The sequence below is a fragment of the Podarcis erhardii genome, assembly GCF_964252035.2.
Source record: "Podarcis erhardii genome assembly, chromosome: 4".
NCBI classification, from domain to species: domain Eukaryota; kingdom Metazoa; phylum Chordata; class Lepidosauria; order Squamata; family Lacertidae; genus Podarcis; species Podarcis erhardii.
This window is the reverse complement of record NC_138508.1, coordinates 48,296,308-48,319,087: the sequence shown is the minus strand read 5'-3', so window position 1 is coordinate 48,319,087 and position 22,780 is coordinate 48,296,308. Positions and strand designations below refer to the sequence as shown.

At 40.4% G+C, this 22,780-nt stretch overlaps 1 protein-coding gene across 4 annotated transcripts in view; it reads right to left on the bottom strand.

Annotated features, from left to right (window-relative positions):
• Positions 1-260: 260 nt before the first annotated feature.
• LOC309339985 (multidrug resistance-associated protein 1-like) overlaps positions 261-22,780 on the bottom strand; it is a 29,753-nt gene continuing 7,233 nt past the window's right edge. The window contains exons 1-24 of one of the 4 annotated variants that reach the window (XM_081858443.1): positions 22,285-22,435; positions 21,779-22,033; positions 20,756-20,821; positions 19,780-19,917; positions 18,791-18,937; positions 16,862-16,946; positions 16,694-16,760; positions 14,965-15,091; positions 14,425-14,601; positions 13,246-13,413; positions 12,956-13,142; positions 11,413-11,473; positions 10,157-10,199; positions 9,684-9,903; positions 8,937-9,091; positions 7,144-7,299; positions 6,554-6,753; positions 5,838-5,964; positions 5,231-5,332; positions 3,985-4,128; positions 2,932-3,090; positions 1,984-2,150; positions 1,275-1,469; positions 261-524 (exon numbers count right to left, since the gene is read on the bottom strand). In XM_081858443.1, the coding sequence (XP_081714569.1) occupies positions 389-524; positions 1,275-1,469; positions 1,984-2,150; positions 2,932-3,090; positions 3,985-4,128; positions 5,231-5,332; positions 5,838-5,964; positions 6,554-6,753; positions 7,144-7,299; positions 8,937-9,091; positions 9,684-9,903; positions 10,157-10,199; positions 11,413-11,473; positions 12,956-13,142; positions 13,246-13,413; positions 14,425-14,601; positions 14,965-15,091; positions 16,694-16,760; positions 16,862-16,946; positions 18,791-18,937; positions 19,780-19,917; positions 20,756-20,821; positions 21,779-21,973 (3,222 nt within the window). In that variant the 5' untranslated portion in view covers positions 21,974-22,033; positions 22,285-22,435 and the 3' untranslated portion in view covers positions 261-388. Of the gene's footprint in view, positions 525-1,274; positions 1,470-1,983; positions 2,165-2,931; positions 3,091-3,984; positions 4,129-5,230; positions 5,333-5,837; positions 5,965-6,553; positions 6,754-7,143; positions 7,300-8,936; positions 9,092-9,683; positions 9,904-10,156; positions 10,200-11,412; positions 11,474-12,955; positions 13,143-13,245; positions 13,414-14,424; positions 14,602-14,964; positions 15,092-16,693; positions 16,761-16,861; positions 16,947-18,790; positions 18,938-19,779; positions 19,918-20,755; positions 20,822-21,778; positions 22,034-22,284; positions 22,436-22,780 lie in introns of those variants that run through there. The other 3 variants (XM_081858442.1, XR_014155724.1, XR_014155725.1) reach the window with 3 other exon arrangements.

The following is a 22,780-nucleotide window of genomic DNA, read 5'->3' as shown; positions in this document are numbered from 1 at the left end:
CCCCCATACTTGGTGATGATCAGGACTGTGTTCGCAGGCCTGCCTTCCCTTTCCCCAGTCAGATGTCCAGACTGCAACTCATTGGTCCCAGCCAATAGCCAAGGCTGATGGGAGTTGCAGTCCGAAATGGACAAATAGCACCGGGTTAGCAAAGGCTGCTCCAGAGCTAGAGGGGCTAAACTGATTCTCATCATGCTCCTTGTAATTAATAAGCTGCTACAAGTTTGCTAACTTCGATAATGTATACAGACACACATACCTTGTATTAAAAACATTTAATATTGGCAACACAGTTCATTTTTAATTTTCTTTTTTAAAAATCCCTATAAAATGAAGTAATTATTGCTATAATTCTTGTAGAAGAATTCAGGAAAATAATAAGCACTGTTCATATTAAAGATTGGGTGTCTGCCTCCTGTGGTATTCCAGCTTCTGATACCATTTCATAAAATGTGCCTTTCTGTTGTAGCAACCTGGCTGGAGTATCAAATTCAGCAATCCTTCCAGAGTTCAGAACAAGCACCCTGAAAGAGCAAAACAATGTAATGGGGAAACCTTTAATCTAGGAAGAGTTAGAGCTGATCAACTTGCAAAATAAATTTTACATTAAGCAGTTCATTTGTTAATTAAAGATTTCTGGGATGAAGGTTGACTACTTTAAGGCAGGAGAGGGGAACCTGCGGTTCTCCAGCTGTTACTGGACAGGAGTTGGAGTCTCAAATTCTGGAAGGCAAAAGGTTCCTGACCTCCACAAGGAACAAGGAACAGCTCAGTATAAGAGCACAAGCTCTGCTTATTGAAGATTGAAGGTTAAATTTCTATTTAAACAGAAGATAGCAAGTGATGTGCAAGACGAAATAACCCAGAGTCAACCGTATTGAGGTAGATGAATAAATCTGACATGATACAAAGTAGCTTCTTATCTTCCAAAGAACTTTCTTTAAAAAAAAAATGCTGACCTCTAAATTCCTGAATACAATTACCTTTTCATCAAACAAATTTGATTCTACAAATCTGTGGCTCCAAACACACTTTGCCATTGAGCTTTGTGTGTATTACAATGGGCAAATTCTACTGAATCCAGTAGTGCTACCCACCTAGCATTCAATAGGCAGTAGATGGCAGTTCTTTTTTATGAGGAGACAGTCCATGGAAACTGAGGCGGGATGGTGATTTTGTTTGCACCAGGCCCAAGCAGAAACCAGTTTATCCCTTTACTTTCAAGGAGCTGCTTAGAGGGGTGGGAAAACCACATGGCACTTACAGCAACATACCTATCAGAATCCAGTATGGAATGCAGCCTGTGGGCAATGGTTAGTACTGTGCAGTTGTGGAATTCTGACCGGATTGTGGATTGCACTTGATTGTCTGTTTCCATGTCAACAGAGGCTGTTGCTTCATCCAAGATTAATACTTTCGTCTTTCGTAGCAAAGCACGAGCCAGGCAGACAAGCTGTCTCTGCCCCATGCTGACAAAAACAGAAATACAGTTTTAGTATGTGCTCTCGAATGGCGCTAGGCCTCAATTTCTGATTGGGCAGCTGGTGGCTGCTGCACCATCTTGTGAATAGGCATGCAAGTTTTATGTTTGTGTGTGTACACAAAAAGGATGACTACAAAAGGATCGAAGGTGGCAACAGTGCTAGAAAAGGCCTGTTTTGGATATCCCATTAGAAAACCACTGCCAGTCTGAGAAGCAAATATGGGGATATGTGGACAGACACTGTCTAGGGCAGTTTACTATGTGCAAGAACAACCCCGCACCCTGCAAATCTCTGGATAGGTCTAAGGTGAACAGACATCCAAGTAGAGAATGGTAATGTTTCTTCATCCTTTGTCCCTTACTTTGGCCTGCCAAGTAACACTATCTGTGGGTAGCTTCATCAGTAGAACACCACTTTGGAATACTAGTACTCCTCTGCTAGTGGAGATCTTTATTCTTCAGGTTACGTAGCTCACCTCTTAACATAGTTTAAGACATACCTCAGGTTTTCACCACCCTCGGAGATCTCGTGGAGAAGTTTCTTTGGGAGTGACTGTACAAAGTTCTTCAAGTCACACAATTCCAGTGCATCCCACAGTTCAAGATCAGAGTATCTTCCAAGTGGATCCAAGTTTGACCGCAGTGTCCCTGAGAATAAGACCGGGTCCTATGGAATAATGTCTAGACAGTATTTCCATGTGGTATAATATTAGCGAGTTTAGGTTTCAGATTGATATTACTTTGGGATGGGGTCAGGAAGGGCTGCTGTTCCTCCGCCTCCCCTCCCCATCATCAAGCTATTAAATCCTGACTGGTTTTAGATATATTTGTAAAGAAGCAATAGATTGGCATCAACCTCCTTGAGTGCAAACAGAATAAATGGCAAATTTATTTGTAAAGATAGCTGAATCTGAAGACCAGGAGGGACAGACCATGGGCTGTTATTCCCTTGTGGCAAATGGATGGCACACTACCTTTCAGAGCACAATAAACTTGGCCAAAGCCAAAGGCTGTTGTCATGCCAGCTATCTTAGAGTAAGCTTTCATCAGAAGGGCAGTTGGAAAAAAGGCAGGAGATCAGTAGGCAATGAGAAGCCCATGCAATAGGAAGTGAGAAAGGGGTGGAAAGAACTCTGAAATATGCCACTAACTAGGCATAAATTCTTGAATCCCTGGGCAGGCATTCCTGATACATGTTTCATATGTTATCCCCTATTTTCCCCTCTCCTACAATAGTCAGTAAAGGACTGGTTTCCTCCAAGACAGCAGGTGGTTAAATGCAATGCAAAATCAACAAGTGGACCTAATGGATTACAATATTTTTTGACAAGTTCATTAAAACTATTGCAAAAAGAATAATGGCAGAATTGAAAAGACTAAAGCTTATAAAAGAATTGTATGTGTGGATATTATACAGACACATACGAACACATGCACACAATGCTAACCTGTGGAATAATGTTCAGGTTGCCACGTAGGTCATGCAAACCAATAGTTGATATGTCAATGCCATCAATGATTATTTTGCCTCCAGCTCTTTCTATTATCCTAAACAAACTATTTGTGAGAGTCGATTTGCCAGCTCCTGTTCTTCCTATTATTCCAATCTGTAACAAAATATATGTGCATTTTAAAATGGTAGCAGTTTCACTGTGTTACTTAACACATGCAAAGAAAACAGTATAGTTCCATATAAAAAAAAGCAAAACAGTCTTGAAAAATAAAAGCCTTCAACAAGAAATCTCTACTAGCAAAGGTTAGTGGCCAACATTAGTAGATAACTGATTGTTTTTTCTTGTTCACACATCAACTACAGTGCTTGTGCCATGCAGGAATATCCATAGAGCTCAACAGAGTGCACCCACCCACACAAATATAGATTGGGTCCTGAGATCACTAACAAAAACCTAAATGCCTTCTTTTTTACACAAACCTTTTCTGAATGATTTTTAAAATTGATTGTCCACTGATTACCTTCTGCTGCTACTGCTACTTTAATTGTCATTGGTTTTGGTACACATTTTATGCTTATTTTTTTGTTTTCTTCATACCACTCTGATATTTTATTATGCGAGCAGTTTATACATCTTTCAAAATAAAGTAATAAAGAACGAAGCATGTTTTCAACTGGTCAAGGACACTGGCTGACAATCTAGTCCAGAAGAAAGTTTGCTCCAAACCAAGGCCCTATGCATGTTCTGGTGTGTACTTGGGGCTGTGATGCCTGAAAAATGCTACATTTCCAAACTGAAGGGACAGCCTGATAGCACAATTGAATACAGACATGTTACAGCCCTCTATTGATGTTAGATGGGCAGCATTTTAAGACGGAGAAGTGATCCAACTCACTTTTGTCCACAGGAAATCACTTAAACCAGGGGCACTCAGTTTCAAGAACAGCAACCACAAATAACACAACAAACTTTGAAAACATATATTTAAATAGATATATTTTTAAAAGGGAAACAGGTGTGACAGAGTACTTAATTTTGGCATGTTACCTTCTCTTCTTTGCAGCTTTGAAAAGTTACATCCTGCAGAGCCAAGTCCAGATCTGGCCTGTACCGAGCTTGGAAATTTACAAACTGTATTATTCCTTCCTTGGGCCATCCCACAGGTGGACGATTGGATAATATCCAGGGGGCCTAAAATGGATAAACAAACTTTGAAGCCAATAAAACAAGCCACAAATTAGTGAGCATCAAAACGTGTACTTTAAAGTATTTCACAATACAGTCATACCTTGGGTTAAATATGCTTCAGGTTGAGCATTTTCAGGTTACGCTCCACGGCAACCCGAAAGTAACGGAACGTGTTACTTCCGGGTTTCGCCGCTCGCGCGTGCACAGACACTCAAAATGACGTCGCGAGCATGCGCAGAAGTGGTGAATTGCGACCTGCGCAGACGTGCAGTCACGGGTTGCATTTTACTCAGGATGCAAATAGGGGTCCAGAATGGATCCCGTTCACATCCAGAGGTACCACTGTATATAAAATTAGCCCCTCCACCACTGCAGATGATGATGTCACAAGCTGAAGCTGCCCGCCCCGGGCTTCTATCCAAGAAAGCGCTAAGCTACTTTTCCCATTAGCACAAGGATTTGTGCTTGCACAATGGAACTTTGCCCCATCTCCTCCCCTGTGCACCCCCTAAATCTGTTCTGTGTTCCCCCCACCCCCAAGCAAATTTGGAGTGGGCAAGGGGGAAAGCACAAATCCTTGTGCTGCAAAAGTTTAGAGAATCTCTGGCTCATGGCTACCTGCCCATCAGCTGAAATAACTGATACCATCAGATACATGGGAACTTCTTGGAAAAGCCACTGCATGCTGATCCTTTCAACCTTTGAAAAGGACCATCATATTCCAGAATAAAGGGTCTTCTTGCTTTTGCTTTTCCCTAATTTTTGTCCCCTTCATCATTGTGTGGCAAAGCAGTCCTTGCCAGAGTTAATGTAACTGGCTCTCACAGAGACTGCTCCATTGAGCAGCAATGAGGTAAAAAGCATAGGGTTCCCTGCTCAGTTCCTGCTCCTCTTTGCTTACACAGGAGAGCAGAGACTAACTGAAAGCAGGTGCTCTTTGCAGCAGTTTATCCTACCCTTTTAAAGGATGCTCCAGCAGCAATAACAACCTAAACTTTGAAAGGTTTGAGCCTTCCAGTTCTCTGCCAACTAATTTTTTTTAAAAAAATCTTCATTACTTAATTTCAAGCTGTATACTTATTGTCATTTCGCAAAAGCTGTTTACCTCTTTGTCTGTCTTTTCATATTCACAAACCCTTTCAATGGCGACTGCATTGGTTTCAATTTCACATGCTTTTCGGACCCAAAAATTCAAACTTTGAGTTATCTGAAATAAATAAATACTTGTTTATAGAACCTGTTGCAGTGGGTTTAACCTGTTAAAATCTGTGTGGTTCTAGACGGTCACTGCATAGAAAAAATATAAAGGAGAGGATAGCTTTATCCTGTTTTAAGAAATACTTAAAACCAATGTTATGCTGCTAGGCATACTGAATGGCTTAGATCTAAAGGCATCTTCTGTGAGCAGAAAGACACTTCTTAATTTTCCTGTCCCACTGCAGCCCCTCCATGCCATTCCAGAGGGTCCCTTGAGATAGGAAAGGGGAATATAAACTGAATGAGCTAGGAGACCTGATTTGCAAATTGGAGAGCCACTTGCCCCTATCTGGAGCCAACCCAATGTGTTGGCAGCACTTTGAGACTTCTTAGAACTGCTGGATTACCGCAGAGTTTGGCTTACTGTAACATCAATGATTCCACTCCTACCAAATTTGCAATCCATTTTCCAAGTACTGCAACAGTATTAAAAAAAAAAATGCTTACTTACTTACATTCAGTGCATATGTTATTGATAATCCTACTGTGGCAGAGTCCACCTTGCTCCCAGCGAACACTGCAAGCAATGCAGCAAGGAAGACCATCAAGTTTCCCAGAAATTCAAGTCTGACAGCCAGCCACCTGTCATAAGTGCATGCCAAGATTAATTAGGATTCAATTACACAGTTATCAAATTGGTTAGAAATATCTGCATTTTCAGTCCTATCAATTAAAATAAGAATATAGCTTGGTGCTTTGGGGAAGGGCCGTGGCTCAGTGGTAGTGCACCTGCCTAGCATGTGCTCAAGGTCCCAGCTTCAATCCCTGGTCTTTGCCCCCCTCCCCCCCAGTAGGGCTGGAAGAGACACACACCCCCTGCCTGAAATCCTCGAGAGCCTCTGCCTGTCAGTGCAGGTAACTTACAGACATTTAACTTGTGTGCATTCAGCTTTGTGCGCTTGGAAAGTAAAAGGGGGCAAAAGTGGGGCAGGCGTCCAGGGAAAAAGCTACTTCTGGAAAAAGAACTTTGGCAATCCCACCCGCTATTGAACCCAATGTGTTTTGACTATACTCAATTTTGGATTTACACGCTGTCCCCAGAACATAACCCCCTCATAAGTTGAGAGTTGCTTTAAATGAACTAGATGGACTCCGTATAAGGAATCTTCCTATGTTCCTAATCTGTGTATAAATTCTTTCCCATGATATCCTAGGATCATTAATACAGTACCTGTTTGAGATCACGTTGTTGTAGAAGCAAACCATGTTCTCATTGACGACATCTTTGTTCTGATTAAGAAATCTTTCCTGATGTCCAAATGCTCTGATTGTGGATACACCTACAAGCGTTTCACTGAAGTGTGAAATTATTGGTGTTTGCGTAGCTCCAGATAACCGTCGGATTTGTCTGGAACTAGCAATATAGTATCGCTAATGAAAACAGACAAAGGGAGAGACAGGTAAGAAGTGTATATAGGGCACCAGGGCATTGTTTTGATTTGATCCAATTGTATTGTTTTATATGGTATTGTTGTAAGCTTCTCTGTGGCCTACTGGCAAAGGGCAGCATACAAAACTCTTAAATATATAAATTGCCTTAGACCAGAAAACCTCCTACATCTTAGAATAAATATAGGCCTCGGATTGCAGAACAGCAACTTTCCCCTGAATTGTGCAATGCAAGTCAACTGCTCAAGAGGAATGCAATCCTCTACCCTTTCAGTTAGATAATATAATTAAAATAAAATAAATGGGAGTAAAACAAGGATGTGTTTTATTATTATTTTTCTGAATGCTCAGCCTGGCACTTATTCAACTTACTTGCACAGTGAAATATAAGTATCCAAGTGGAATAACCCCCAGTATGAACAGGGGTGATGTATACACAATCACAAGGATCGTTCCAACCACATCTAGTGTACAGTTCAACCAAGTCCGTAGATAATAATGGAAACGTATATCAACTATAAACATATCCTAGGATAATTGGAAAGAGGGGGGAAAGAACAGACATTTTTTTAAAAAAAATCCTTCTTATATATTTGAAAACACTTGATTGTTTCTCTACTACCATGTTCATAGAACTGCATTTGTAGGTGTTGCCCCTAGGCTGTATACCTTTAAGAAACAGAAGCAGTAGTGAAGTCTACAGGGTCAAAGTGTTATGATATGAGTACTACGCAGCTGCGAATAAGCTCAATGTTTACATCACATGATGGGTCTAAGTGTGGGACAGGAAGTTCCAACCTGTTCTTAGGGTTGTGTTCTCAGTGTAATATGGAACCTTCCTGTTGTTTGTGTCCAGGAGGAGTGAGTCAGTTGCTCGGAGGATTCTGAGAGAGAAGTCATGCTTTTGTACAGTGTACAGTTCGGGAATAAAAGTAGGATCAAATAGACTACTTTTCAGACTGTTTTCTTTCTCCTGCTGCTATGCAAGGGGGAGAGGAGTGTGCACGTTTCAGGAGGGAGGTGTCGCTTATCAAAGACCTTCCTGGTCTGTCCGGATGCCAGCCAGGGTAAGTCACCGGCAACAGGCCCCAAGTGACTGGGAAGAGGAGCCAGCCTTTCCCGAGGGGGCCAGTTTCCAACACAAAGCCCAACATTTAAGTAAACCATGACAGTGCACTCATCCCTCACTTGCCTTCCAGGAATAGACTTTATTCACACAATTTTCCTAGAAGCAATTAACATGGAAATGAGCACAAAACTGCCACTAGATCCTGCTAGATTTCCAGAAGCAGCTTTTACATGAAACTGAAATATAATGCGGAAAATAACAGTGAAACGTCAGCAAAACAGACCAGCCATGTGAATGCAGCCTAGATCTCTTTTCAAGCTGATTAAATACACCTAATCAGACTCTTTCTAACTTCCAAATAAATGCGCAAATTATTTTAGTGCTACACTGCTATACATAGTTGTGCTTTTGTTGCTATGTTCTTAATTTTTTATAATAAAATATATTCAAGGTCACACTGCAGTTGATACTTGCCCGGGTAGGTCTCATAAAAAATAAGAAATAGGAAATAGCTGTAAAAGCTGGAATAAGTTGACGGGGGTACCACAGAGTGAGAGGTGTTGATTTTGTTGCATTGCCTGAACCTTGGCAAGAATTCTCTTGCACATGAAGCCATTTTACTGTTTCATTTAAAGAAAAAGAGAGATAGAAAGGTAATGACAAAGGCTGCTACGAGAATCTTTCAAACAGATACTGATTTAAACTGATTGTTTTATTTAAATTGTTGTAAGCTGGCCTGAGCAATGCAAACTGATTAAAAGGGTGGGGCATATGTTTACTAAAGAAATGAGATATAAAAAACTTTCCAGAATGCCCTTCTTCTGAGTAAGGACTGACATTTCTAGATGAAAAAACTCAGGTGATCTAGCCCTGTGTATGCATCCTTCCAACTGGAAATTGTCATCACTGTCAACATGGAAATGAAAATGGACCAGTGGCTTCTTGCAGTGATGACAGTATGAGACGCATTCACACCGGGGGGGGGGGGCAGGAAAGGGTGAGTAACTTTCCCATGACCCAAGGATGAGAGGCAGCAGATTCTGACCACCCTCCCAAAGGTGACACACAAAACAGACAGAGAGTATTTGCTCCTTACCTTTGTGAACCTGTTGATGATTTGACCTATGGGGTTAGTTTCAAAATACTGGAGTGGAAGGTGGAGCACACTGTCTAGCAACTGATGATGCAAAGACCGGGATGCAGAGAGAGATCCTCTAGTGAGCACATATGCACCACAGCAAACCAGAAGACCTTGGATGAACAGTATTAAAGGCAACATTAAGAATTTCATCTAACTTAGTTTCAAAGAGTTCACCACAGCAGCTTCTCCATTCAAGATAGCTTTGTGTGAACCTTAATCCATCCTCTCTGCTGGTCTCCCAAGTATGGAGAGAGATGATGAAGTAAAGAGTTTAACTCAGTGGGCCCTTCAAACTTCCAGGATACCCCAAGCAGCGACTCAATGCTGCTGGGAAGCCTGAGGTACCAGAGCATGCAAAATCACAGTAAGCAGTTCCCTGCCCTTGTTCAGATTGTATTATGCATGCAACAAAGAGGTTCCCTGAACTGTTTGTTTCCTACAAAGCATGCCTTTGGCATACCACCTCCACAGATCTCCCTAGCATGTGTTAAGTGGCATCACACTAAAGCAGTGTTTGTAATCTTGATGAACAATTAAATGCCTCCTTTGCCATCTGCAGATGAGCAGAAAGAAGGGGCCAACCTTGGAGAATGACTGCAAGAATTGACCCCAGATTACATGAATCTTAGTGTAGGAATGCCAAGGAAGCTAAACTTGGAAAAGCAAAGAAAATAGTCAGATGCCTCATATGTGTAGGCTTACCCTGTAGGAATCCCAAGAGCCCATAGATACTAAGTTTGTAGTTTCTTAATTGTTTCCATTCTGTGTAGTCTTTGATTTCTTTTGCTTCTGTTGTCCATGTGCTGAGCCACAGATTTTGCCCTATGGCTACAACATTTTGGCCTATGTAAGCTGCTACGGTTAGCCACACCCATGACCAGCCAAATGCTTGTAGGTACTTCAAAACAATTGACATTCTCATCTAAATATAAAAGATGTTCATGAGAGTTATTACAATATGCAGACAGGATAGTCGTGGTAAATTAAGTAGGTAGAATAAGTGATTTATACTTCTTCAAACCCAATATAAAATTATAAAACTCAATTTCGCATAATGAGTCTTCAAAAATACATTCTCCCCTTCAAGCAACTGATTTCACATTTGCGTCTACAATTTATTTTAACTGCTTGTTGCATTTTAGAAACATGTAAATAACATTAAAAAAAATACTTACAGAACCAGTGGCAACTTTTTCTTTCTTCATTAAGAATGCAATCCTTTGATCAAAAGAAGAGTTGCAATAAAAGCTGTTTTACATTAAAATAAAAAATGAAACATAGAACCCATCTAAAAACAAGTTGTGAGTGTTAAAACCTTCAGGTCCTCTACAGAATAGGCAGAAACTGTGCCTTCTCTGATGGACAGGAGTACAGGTGTACCCCAGCCTCAGGCCACTTACATCAAGGGAGGGTTGAAGAAGACAAACCCACAGTCGTGTGTAAGTGCACAATAAGGAATTGGAGCACAAACAAAGCAGATTGCCACTTGCATTTCCTTCACCAATTCCTCCTTCCTGTTCCATTTCCCCATATCACATTCCACACCATTAGGGGTGGGGGAGAGGTGGGTGGGTTCCATGAAAAAAGCTTTTCCATTGGCACAGTGTGCTCCAGTGGGAAATAGGCAAAGAGCCCAATTCCACTCACGGGCATTAGGATCTTGCCCTGTGTTTCTATAATATGCCCACAAATCTAAATGAAAAGCAAATGATTCAAGGGGATGGAGGACGCACTATTGCATTGTTTTTACTACTTTGTTGTTTGCGGCCTTTGGAAGGAAGGGAAAGACAGAAATTTAGCAAACACTCACTCATGGCACTGCACTCTTTGGATGCCTCCACTCTAGGAGTGAAAGCTATTAAGAGTGGTTTTCATATAGTACTGACCTGAAAACTCCATTTTAGAACTCCCCCATCCCCAAGACTGGGGCTGCAGAAAAGGAGAAAGACATCTGGGTATTTGCAGGGCGGATGGTTAGTTACAGCTACACTATCCTGGTCTCTGCTTCAAAATGATTCTGTCAAGCCGGCTACCTACTCTGCAAGAATCCTCCAATTTCATAACTACCACATATCCTATTATCTTGGTTTGAGTAAGGCTAGAGTTTCTTTGTGTATGCCTTCAGCTTTGGGGTCACCAGCCACCACTGGATCCACAAGATCCAAATGACAGCCAATGTATATAATAAGAGATCTGCTGGTCCCTCTCTGAATGCATTTGCAGCTCTACTTTTCTCCCTTTTGAGCTATTGTGTATACTTTATTTCATAAAATTCATAAACCACTTGCACTGTAAAGACAACAACTTCAAAGCAGCTTACAAAAGATAAACCAGTAAAATAAAGAAAAAATTACAACCCTACTTTAAAACAAACAAAAGTTTAAAATTACCTCATGGAAAGTGGCTCTAGCAGCTATTTCTGAGTACTCACCTGTCTTTTTCCCCCAGCTGTCTTTTCTTTGGTACAATGTGGTCTCTTGTTTTGATTTTACCTTAAGAATAAGGTTAAACAGGATATATAATAAATAATAATAATTACCTACTGAAATACCTACAATATATTGGGTTGAATCCAGAGACACCAGAAATTCTGGCAATGGTGCTATGAGCTGAACAGCACCATGAGCTGTTGTGCAAGATCTAGCAGAAGGCACTTTGTGCAACATCAAACAACAGCTTATGCAATGACTTGTACAAACAGCAGCACATCTCTGAATTCTCCTCTCTGCTCAGGCAAGGAGCTTGTGCAAAGTCATAAAAAGAGACCTTGTGTTTTTGTGCAAACACAACGTTTTTGGATTCAACACAATAAAGTGTAGTCAAATGAACATTCATCAGGATAGAAACAGATCATTTAACTGCTGATACAAAACATATACAGATGATGTGAACTTAATTTATATGTTCATTCATTAGTCGGTCAGTGATCCCCACCCTCCCGCTGCCCCAACAAAATGAATTCAGCCATCCATTCTACTGGGCACAAAAGAACTACTGAAATATTATAATATGATATTCCAGCATCTAAAGCTAGCTGAATTTAAGCAAAAGAATTAATTTGACTGTTACAAATGACTTGTTTATACAAGTGATTATCTGTTCACTTTTTTCTTTCCTCTTCCATCAAAAGGCCCATCAGAGCCAACAACCTCTGACAAGATCAGGGTTAGGGCCCACCTCTCCTTCATCGCATGGGAGGGATTCACAAAGAATAGTTGGACTGTTATTTCTAGAGAGTGAATCCTATAGACAAATACAGTCAGTTGTGAATGATCTAGGCTAGTCAGAAATAAGTTCTGGCTAAAATAAACTGGATTATCTTGTTTTTCCATGCATCAGATTTTAGCAGATCTTGAAATCTTAAAGGTTCAAGAAGCCCAAAGTGGCAGAAGATGGAATTATTAAACACAAACACACACACAGAGCAGAAACGCACTGAACATTCAGTGCATGATGGGGCAGAAAGATCACACTTGAGTACCATCCCACTGCACTTTACATGCTATTTGCTATAATATCTAAATGGTGAGTTTCATGACAGTGTATGGTGTCATGGGTAAAGTACTGAACTTAGAATGAAGAGATCTGGGTTCTCTTACAACTCACCATGAAGGAAACTGGTGTCCCTCGCCTCCCACTCAGGTTAATCTACTTTTTAAGTTTATAGCCAACCCACAGGGAGACACTATATTCTGCCTGAGCTCCTTGGGAGGAGGAGAGACAAAAAGTAATTGATTTCTACATGCACATATATAGCAGATAAGGTGTCACAGCTACTGTTCAAAACTAGGGAAGTCCTACATGTCATGGAGGCAATAAGCCAAATCTATAGAAACCAGGGTTCTAACAGGTATGTCTGAAGGGAGGCGGGCACAATATACATGCATTGGCTTTTATCTTTTTGAGCACAGGGTTCAAATGTCACAAAACAAAATCACACAAGTTGGCTTGTACAAATCTGTTTTGTTACCTACTTGACACTGAGGGCATCTCTTCATCTTCCTTTCCTCCACCAAAGGTTTGAATAAGCTCAGCAAAGTTTGCTCTTCGAGAGAGTAGGTCTTTGTAACTTCCCATTTCAGTAATTCTACCATCTTCCATCATGACAACTATATCGGTCTGAGAGAGGATTGCAAGGTTGTGCGTCACTAAAATACGAGTCTTGGGAGAAAGAAAACACAACCATGTTTATATTTTACACTGTTAAATAGGAGAATGTTAAAAGTATTAATTCCAAAGACTGAAAAGAAGCATCATTACGTACCTTGTTTTTCAATAAGCCTGAGGGCCCAATCACCTTCTCAAAAAGATGCTTCCCAACATGGACATCTACTGCAGATAAGGGATCATCTAATAAATAGAGATCAGCACTGCTGTAGGCAGCTCTAGCTAGGCTGACTCTCTGTTTCTGGCCCCCACTTATATTCACCCCCTAGGAAAAAATAAGGCCAATACTATTCAAAACTTTTTAAAAAAACAATAATGTACTTCCCGCCCCATAATCCTTAATATAACACTATAACACATTAATATGGATAATATTAAAAAAGAAATACTCTTATCAGTAGAGTATAAAAACAAGATTATAAAGTAGTTAGGAAATGACCTGTGCTTTGGCCAAGTTTCACTCTTTTACCTGCTGGTGTGTTTAATATTGGGTGGAGAACATGGGGCCCTCCAGATGCTGTTGAACCACAACTTCCATTAACCCAGCCAGCATGGCCAATGGCCAGGGAAGATGAGTTGTAGTCCAACAATATCTGGAAGGCCACAGATCCCCTGAATAATATTCACACTGCAGTCCCAAAGGATTTCTGTCAATAGATGTGTTCTTGTAAACATACAGTCATACCTCAGGTTGAAGTAACTTCGGGTTTAGCATTTTCGGGTTGCGCTCTGCAGCGACCCGGAAGTAACAGAGCGCATTACTTCCGGGTTTTGCCGCTCGCACATGCGCAGACGCTCAAAATGACGTCATGCGCATGCGTGGAAGCAGGTTGTGTTCGCCTCAAGATGTGAACGGAGCTCCGGAATGGATCCCGTTTGCATTCTGCAGGAAGACCTTTTACAGAGTTCTGTAAATGTTAAGTGACAGTTCTTCATGTAAGAACTGCACAGGGACATGTCTGTCAATGTGAACTTGAACATCTTGCTACATGCCAGTCACTCCACACGGAGTAATAGTGTCACTAAGTCAGTGCAAAGTCTATTTTTTGTGTTATGTTAAGTACACAATATTACCCCAAACACTCTCAGTCTGCTTTTCCGATTTTATTAAGGGCGCAGTTTCATCTCAGCAATGAACTATCACCATAACCAATAAAGTACAATTTGAAAATGGCTCACACAGATCCCTAATGAAGCCCAACTGTCTTTCTTAGTACTTTTAAATTTAATCCCTATCCTGAATAAACTGTCCACGCACATGGGCATTTTCACTTACCCTTTCTCCAATTTCTGTTTGATCCCCAGCTGGTAATTGCTCCAAGTCTGGCAACAAAGCACAGGCTTCCAAAACCTTTTCATAGTAGAGCTTGTTCAGTTCCAGGCCAAAAAGAATATTTTCCCGTAAGGTGGTATTCTGAATCCAGGCTTGCTGGGACACATAAGCAACTGAACCCTGAAAGAAAGAAGAAAACACACTGAAGTGTGCAATGCTCTGAGAAGGGCTGAACTCCATGAATGAATATTCATCTTCCTGCAGACACTACAATTCTAGCTCTCTTCAGGCCACACTGCTAGAATAAGCCTACAATAGGACTGGCTCAAACCCTTATCAGTACAGAGAAACAATGAATTCTTAAGAGTTCAAGAAGAGCCACAGAATTTGTTTTCTTTTTTTAAAAAAACACCCTGTTAAAAAGGTAATATGAAAAAAATACTGCAATTTTTTCAAGACTCAAATACACAGGAAAAATACACTTACAAACAATAAAGATTTTCAAAATAAAAATAATCTGAAGCCAAAACAGTCTCATTTTACTTTTCTCTGAGCAGTTCCTCCTGTTTTTTCCATTTCTCCCAGAACTGCAGAAAGGAGAGATGATTTTCCAGCTCCTACTTGACCCACAACAGCAACCAGTGAACCTTCTGGGATCTCTAGGTTCAATCTAGAAATATTGAAGGAAAGAAGTAGAATTTATTTAATGGTTGTTCTGAAGAATAAGAATCCTTACTCAACAGTAAGCTATATCCTGCCCTCCTTGTACTTTTGGGTCACCTGGGTTGCATAGCTTCCTGCAGGGTCCTAGTGTTTCAGTCACCACTGCGTGCTGTCACAATAAGGGTTGTCTCTGCTCCAGGGCCTTCCACAGGCTTTATACACATCATAGCTAGAAGCCACCATCCATTTCTCTCAAATTACACTCTCAGCCATCAACATTTTACCATTCCCATCCTCATCTAGTTAAAGTTTGTTTCATATGGCCCCTTTTATTAGCTCATGTGTGAAACATGAGGCAGGGGGGTATCCATGAAGAGTGGGTACCCACATCTTCAAATGCTTCTGGCACATCTACAGAGTGCACAAATTCATTCTGTAGCAGCAAGTCTCTGGTGAACCTGGCAAATGTTTTACTGTTTACCGGTGGACCCGAGTTAATGTTTTAACATGCCATCCATACAGATCGTGGCAGTTCCTTTATTTTGTTGTGGATGTCCAACACAGGCACACACCTATTATATATACACACACATAACTACTATTGGTGATGTGGGAAAACTTAAGGATGAGGGATCATGGCTGTATATCAATTTTTAAAAGGGCTATCACATAGATGATGGAGTAAATTTGTTGGGACTCAAATGAATAGGTGTGAATTACAAGAAAAAGAATTTCAAGTACAGTGGTGCCTTGCAAGACGAAAATAATTTGTTCCGCGAGTCTCTTCGTCTTGCGGTTTTTTCGTCTTGCGAAGCACCCCTATAAGCGGCTTAGCGGATTAGCGCTATTAGCGGCTTAGCAGCTATTAGCGGCTTAGAAAAAGGGGGGGAAAGCGAAACAAACTCGCAAGACTCGCAAGACGTTTTTGTCTTGCAAAGCAAGCCCATAGGGAAATTCGTCTTGCGAAGCGCCTCGAAAAATGGAAAACCCTTTCGTCTAGCGGGTTTTTCGTCTTGCGAGGCATTCGTCTTGCGGGGCACCACTGTAAATATTTAAGAACCTCCTGAGAGTATGAGCTGTTTGATAGTGGAGCAGACTGCCTCAAATGGTGAACTCTTCTTCTTCAGTAGAGGTATTTAATCAGAGGTTAGATGAGAGATACTTTACTAGTGAGTTGTCTGAATCAACTGGAGTTTGAATTAGATGACCTTATATAGGAACTGAGCTTTCACCTTGTTTAATAACCAGCAGACTCCAAATTAAGGCATAGCTCTTATATCCTGGATATCCCGTTTGTGGAACACATGATTATTTGCTTTAGGCAGAAGAGGATGCCAGGACCATTCTCATAGCTGCTGTCAGATGTACTGCATATGAAAAATGCAGAGCTACCTGTACTAATGTTGCCTGCAAATCTGATCTTCCAACTATTTGCCCTTTCAGAGATTCCTTCCCTTCCCAATAAGGTTTTTCCCCTCAGTTCCCCCTCACTATAGGATGTATGAGTTCTCCTTTTCATTTGATCACTCATCCCCAGTATTCAGGACATTGACCTTAGCAAATGATTACAGATTTTTGCATTAGACTGTAAATATAGTTTGTTTCTTACTTATTTAAGGTTGGAGCTCCAATCTTCTCCCAGCGGAAAGAGGCGTTAACAAATCTAAATGCATGATCTTGAAGTTCAGAAACAAAACAACTCAAGTTAACAGACACAGACTCTTCAGCCCAAGTTCTCAAGCATCAGTCATATACTGGAAACAGATGAAAAGCTTACCTCCACTGTAATCTGTGTGGATGTTTTGAGGGTTGAGGTCTTCAGAAGACAGAAAATCATCTAAACGAACTATAGAAACCTTTGTCTGCAAAAACAGGTGCACTCTTAGTCAATTTAAATTTTACAAAATGATTTCGAGGACATTACAAACCCATGAAGATTTTTTGCTATTTCCAAAAGCAAAGTAATGCTGAACTGCTTACAGTTAGCCTGAGGCTGAAAACACACTGTTTCTTTGCAAAAGTGTCCCATATGCTTTTCTTTAGCCACGTGGGGAGCTAGTTCTCTGTAGGGTCTAGTAAACAAAATAGAGCACACTCTACTTCCTTACAATAAGACAGCAATCCTATAGTGCCTCCTGGGTGGACTAGATGGGGCTGAGAGGAGTTCTAGCCCAAAACGCCTACAGAACACCAGGCACAGGAAGGCTGCATTAAGTATTCATCTGTTTTCGCTCTGATTTTGATTTAGTAATTCATTGCTGAAGGTAGCTTGCAGCATTGCGGGCAATGAAAGGTAAAGCATCATGATCACAGAAGGGACCCCATTTGCAACATCTTTTATACATCACCTTTGGGCTCTCAAAGTGACTTACAACAGTTAAATGATAAAAAGAGCATTAAAACAAGGCAATAAAACAAATTCAGAAACAGGTAAGAATCAAAAGATGTCTAAACGTTAAAAAGCCTTTACTGCTCAGATGAAAAGCATTACTGAAGGGGGCCAGCCTAATTTGGGTTGCCATATTTTGAAGAGCAAAAAAGAGGACATATTTACCAAATTCTATTTTTAAGTATGGATTTCAATGATGACTCTACCCATGAAAAAGAGGACATGTCCTGGAAAAGGAGTACATATGGCAACCCTATGAATCAGGGTGTCACACTCATTATCACTGGACTCTCATGCTTAAACCCTTTAATTTTTATTTATTTATTTATTTATTTATTTATTTATTTATTTATTTATTTATTTATACCCCGCCCATCTGGCTGGGTTTCCCCAGCCACTCTGGGTGGCTTCCAACAAAACACTAAAATACAATAACCTATTAAACATTAATATCTTCCCTAAACAGGGCTGCCTTTAGATGTCTTCTAAAAGTTTGGTAGTTATTTTTCTCTTTGACATCTGGTGGGAGGGTGTTCCACAGGGCGGGTGCCACTACCGAGAAGGTCCTCTGCCTGGTTCCCTGTAACTTGGCTTCTCACAGCGAGGGAACCGCCAGAAGGCCCTCAAAGCTGGACCTCAGTGTCTGGGCAGAACGATGAAGGTGGAGACGCTCCTTCGGGTATACTGGACCTTACAAGATAGTTGGCTGTAATGGCTAGTTTTCAGGAAATTGAGATCTTAAAGCCAAAATTATTCTAATAGTGGAAGTCATTTGTTTAAAATTCAGACCTACCCCAAACTATTTATAAAGTATGTTTGTACAATGTTTAGAGCAAAAAGAACAACTAGCGGGGGAGGGGGCATTCTTGCTCCTTCCATTTGTGATTCAATTTTTAGGCAATCTGTACCTCTGCCTCACCCTTGATGCTTATTTCCTATGGCAACTGAACTGAGGGCAGATGCACTTGTATAGGGAGAATAGCAACAGGGAAGTAAGTGGTGGATCCCATATGAGTTTGGCTTTCCATACTCATGCATCAATTTTTTTTCTAAAATCCAGGGTCGTTCCCTTCCTGCACTATATGCAATTGTTAAAACAAACAGGTCTGGCCCCAACTTTCAAACTCCCCCCCCCAAGATAAACTTTGAAAAGGGAAGTGCGCACATCACTTTAGCAAAATCCCTTATAATTTTATCTAGCAGCATAAACCAATACATTTTAAATGTTAAATAAAAGATGAAAAACGTGCACATTATTAAATGTTATTTAAGTACCACAAATATCCTTTCTAGGATATGCTCAAACAGTATATTTACCTGAGCTATTCCAGAAATTGCTGTAGGCAAGTCGAACAAAGGCAGTCGTAAAATATTAAACAAAGAGATAGAAGTAAACACTTTAGCAGCGGTTAAAACATTTTCTTCATCCAACAGAAAATATACTCCAAATGTAGTCAAAGAGACCTTTAAGAGAAAGAAGTAATGGGGTTCCCCCCATAGGTTAAGAGCTCAATTTTCAGTAGTACTGAATGAACAGTGCTTTAGTTTATTGCTAATAAACAGCATGACTGACAGAAAACAACTCAATTCAACATATGTTTCCTTGGCAGAAACCACTGGCAAAAACCAAGCTCTCTTAAGTGCCGTTTCACTTAGTTTAGCTTACTTCCAACTGAAAGTTGAAGACCTTCATATTCATAGAGAAAGCAAGCATATAAGTAATGCACAGTTTGGACTATTTGCTATGCAGATAGTATCGATTTGTCCTACAGCTAAAGCCAAAACAGCATTAGGCTGCAATCCTAAAATGGAACTTATACATTCAAAATGAACTGCAAAGTTATAGCAGCATAAATGCACCAAGTCTTACCTAATAACTAGCATTATATTCCAAACTAAGCTTAAACTAGACCCATTGGGTTGGATCCTAAATTGTTCTTCCATTCATATAATTTCCCAGACTTTCCTTAAAATTTTATTTTGCTTCCACCATGGTTTCTTCAGAATTTCCCCAAACTCTTTACTTTCTTGTTACATCAAATTAAAATCTAAGCACGAAAACAAAACCCTACTTTGTAATCAGGAAATTTATTTTAATAAATTGCTCTATTTGGTGCCCAATACAGAAAGATTACTTCATACACTGGTGGTTTTTGAACCAGCATGTGATAAATCTTGGATATGTACCACATATTCTTAATGGTGGCAAAATGGTTCTTTATCAGCAGGGTTGTCTTGCACCCAGCAAGATGTAGGATATATAATTACCCAACTGTATAAATGAGTGCTATTTCATTAAAACACACCAGGAAAGGGATACAAGTCAACGTCAACATGGAGAATGTTGTCAGGTAGCCAGAGGATTTCAAAACATCGATTTCACGTTCCCGAATGTCCACAATCTTTTTCTGATATGATGGCTCCCATGCGTATAGCTTGAGAATCTAAACAGAGATGTACATTTTGAAACACTGGCACCAGTTAGCAATATTGTGAAATACAACTTTATGCTCAAACATGTGTTATTATAGTACATTTAAAGTGCAAAACATGCACACACACCCCTCATATTGATGTGCAAAGTAGGCTGTGTAGCAGTTCCTCATAAAACCCATGAAGACAACTTTTCCATTCTATATCAGAGGACACCATCACAGTTTGACATTTACCTCAAACAGAGACTCTTCCCTAAGAGACACAAAGTGATCAGGTAGTCCATTCTTTTTCAGGTAGGGACATTCTATATGGCAAATGGAAGGACCTCTGCTTGAGGCAATTAGTTTTTTCTCTAGTGCCATCAGTGTGCGTGACACTTGATGGCATACAAGAGGACAAGTTGATGCCCTGAGGAGCTTGCAATCTAAGACGTGACACAAGAGAAAAAGCAGAGGAAAGGAAGGGGAAGGGAGGCAGGGCTAAACAGGTAATATGTGGCTGTTTCAGTTGCATGCAATTAGGCTTATTCTTATCAATTAGGGCATTGAAATTTCCTGGTTGTGATGCAGCACACTATATGGCAGAAGCTTGCCCAGTCCAGACTCTGAATGAATGATATGAGAGTCATCTTGAAAGAAATATAGTGCACTCTTCCTGAAAAAATTCACATTTTTGATAGTGAAAAAGGGAATGAATCATAATCACAATAATTGTTCAGAAATTGCAAAGTGCATTATCTATAATCAAGTTAGCTCAAAATAATCTACATGTGGTTATGAATTGAGACATATATATTGTCCTCCATAATCAGACTAAACAAGTATACAGATTCATTATCTGTCTTACCTTTATTCCATGCAAGATTTCACTTAGGAGTTTAATTTGCTGATCCTTACTCTTCATTTGACTTTTCTGAAAAACAATAAAGTTTATTAAGAAAGGTTATAGGATTAACGATTCCTTTTTTTATGCTGCATAGCACATATATGTTTCATATCCCACAACTGATACAGCCATTGAGAATGCAAATCAGTAATGTTTCAGGCAGAATCACTGTGGTATTTACTTACACTAGATGACTGACTTTTTTGTTTATTTTTTTTTTAAAAAATAAGCATTATAAAGACAGAAGATTTGATAAATCTCATTTAGCAATTGGGACATTGGACCTGTGTGACAGACACCCTCACTTAAGATGGGTGCTGGGTAATGTGCTAGATGTGTCATTAGATAAATCTTTCCCTTTATTCCCATAGTAGAGGTCTTCAATTAAGTGTTTGTGGTAGGGTTTATGTTTAACAGCAGTAAGTTATTATAATTAGATGAAGGGGAACCCAGAGGATCTAAGTAAGGATAAGGCACCTTTGGAGCACAGCTAGAACTTTATGTGTTTGCACTCAAAGATAGCTTAGTTGCTACTTTTGAAAGGCATTACACTTTGCTTCAAACAGACACTTCTTACTGAGATATTTAAGATCTTTCTCAACTTCACACTTCAAAGCTGTCACTAGACAGATAAATTATTTCTAGGATGACTACTGTCTTACGCTACACATAAAACACCCCAACCTCTCTTAGAAACCCAACCTTTCCTCAGGTAGCTTCACACTTAGCTTCGACATGTAATGTGCCAGACCTATTGCATTTGGGAGACCTCCTGCTCACTGTCAAGTGCCATCATGCCCTGAAGTCAATGCTGCTCTTGGGTGGGCATGAGGGGGCAACAATGGGATCAAGGGCTGGGAAAGCCTGAATGTTTCTACTTACTTACTTACTTACCTAACTCAGAATGCAACCCATTCAAATTAAAATGATCATCTCCCTATAATACAACAACTTTCTACGGTACGTCCAACTGAAATTCCTTACCTGTAGCTGCTTGACTTTGACAGCAAAAAAAGCATTGGCTGGTAACACCAAAAGCAGCACACTAACACCCGCTAGCACCGAGGGGCCCAGTTCTTGCCAAAGGAAGGTAATGGCCAGGAGGATCTGAAAGGGGGCTGACCATAAGAGGTTGAGGTTGACTGCCAGTTCCGTGAGTTGCTGGATATCTGCTGTCATCAAGTTGACAGTTTCCCCAGTTGTATACTTCTTTCTTGAAGAGCTAGATAAATTTAAAGCCTGCAGCCAAGGAGAGACAGATGGTATAATTAATATTCTGGAAACACATTTTGTAATAGTCCTACCATTGTGATACAAAACCATAAAAGATGGCCACTTTAAATTATCTGGATGGATTTGTGGGAATGCTTTTAAAACTTAAGTATGCCTCCATCAATCCAGCCCAGCAGAACTTTGCATTCACTATTAAAATGAATGATGAAACTTATATACAAGGAAGTTGCATGTGCACATTGGAACAAGACTAGAACATTTGAAATATTTGCTAGAATGTCTTGTTTCCACTAGCAGATCAGGGGTGACAAAACTTTTTTGACCAGGGGGCAGATCTTTATCTCCCCTCAGCTCCCATGGGCCAGCTCTGACAGGTGGATGGAACCACCCATTTCTCAATCACTTGACATCATAATGATGACAGATGATTGACATATGCATAGTCCCACCCACTTGCCGAAGCTGACCCATAGGAGCGAAGGGAGATAGCGACAAAGCAGAACTGAACGCCCCACACATCAGCTAATGTGTGGGAAGTTCAAGCTTACTTTCTACAGGGTATGGGTGTATCAGTCGCTTCCCTTTGGGAAGTGGCCAGCACACCCTAACCAAGCAGGATGGAATTCCCCATGCATCAACGGATGGGTCGGCGCTCAGTTTTGTTTTCTGCAGGGATCAACTTCATCTGGGGAAATAGTGTGTGAAGCTGAACCAAACAGGACTGAACCCCCACCCAATGGTTAACATCACCTG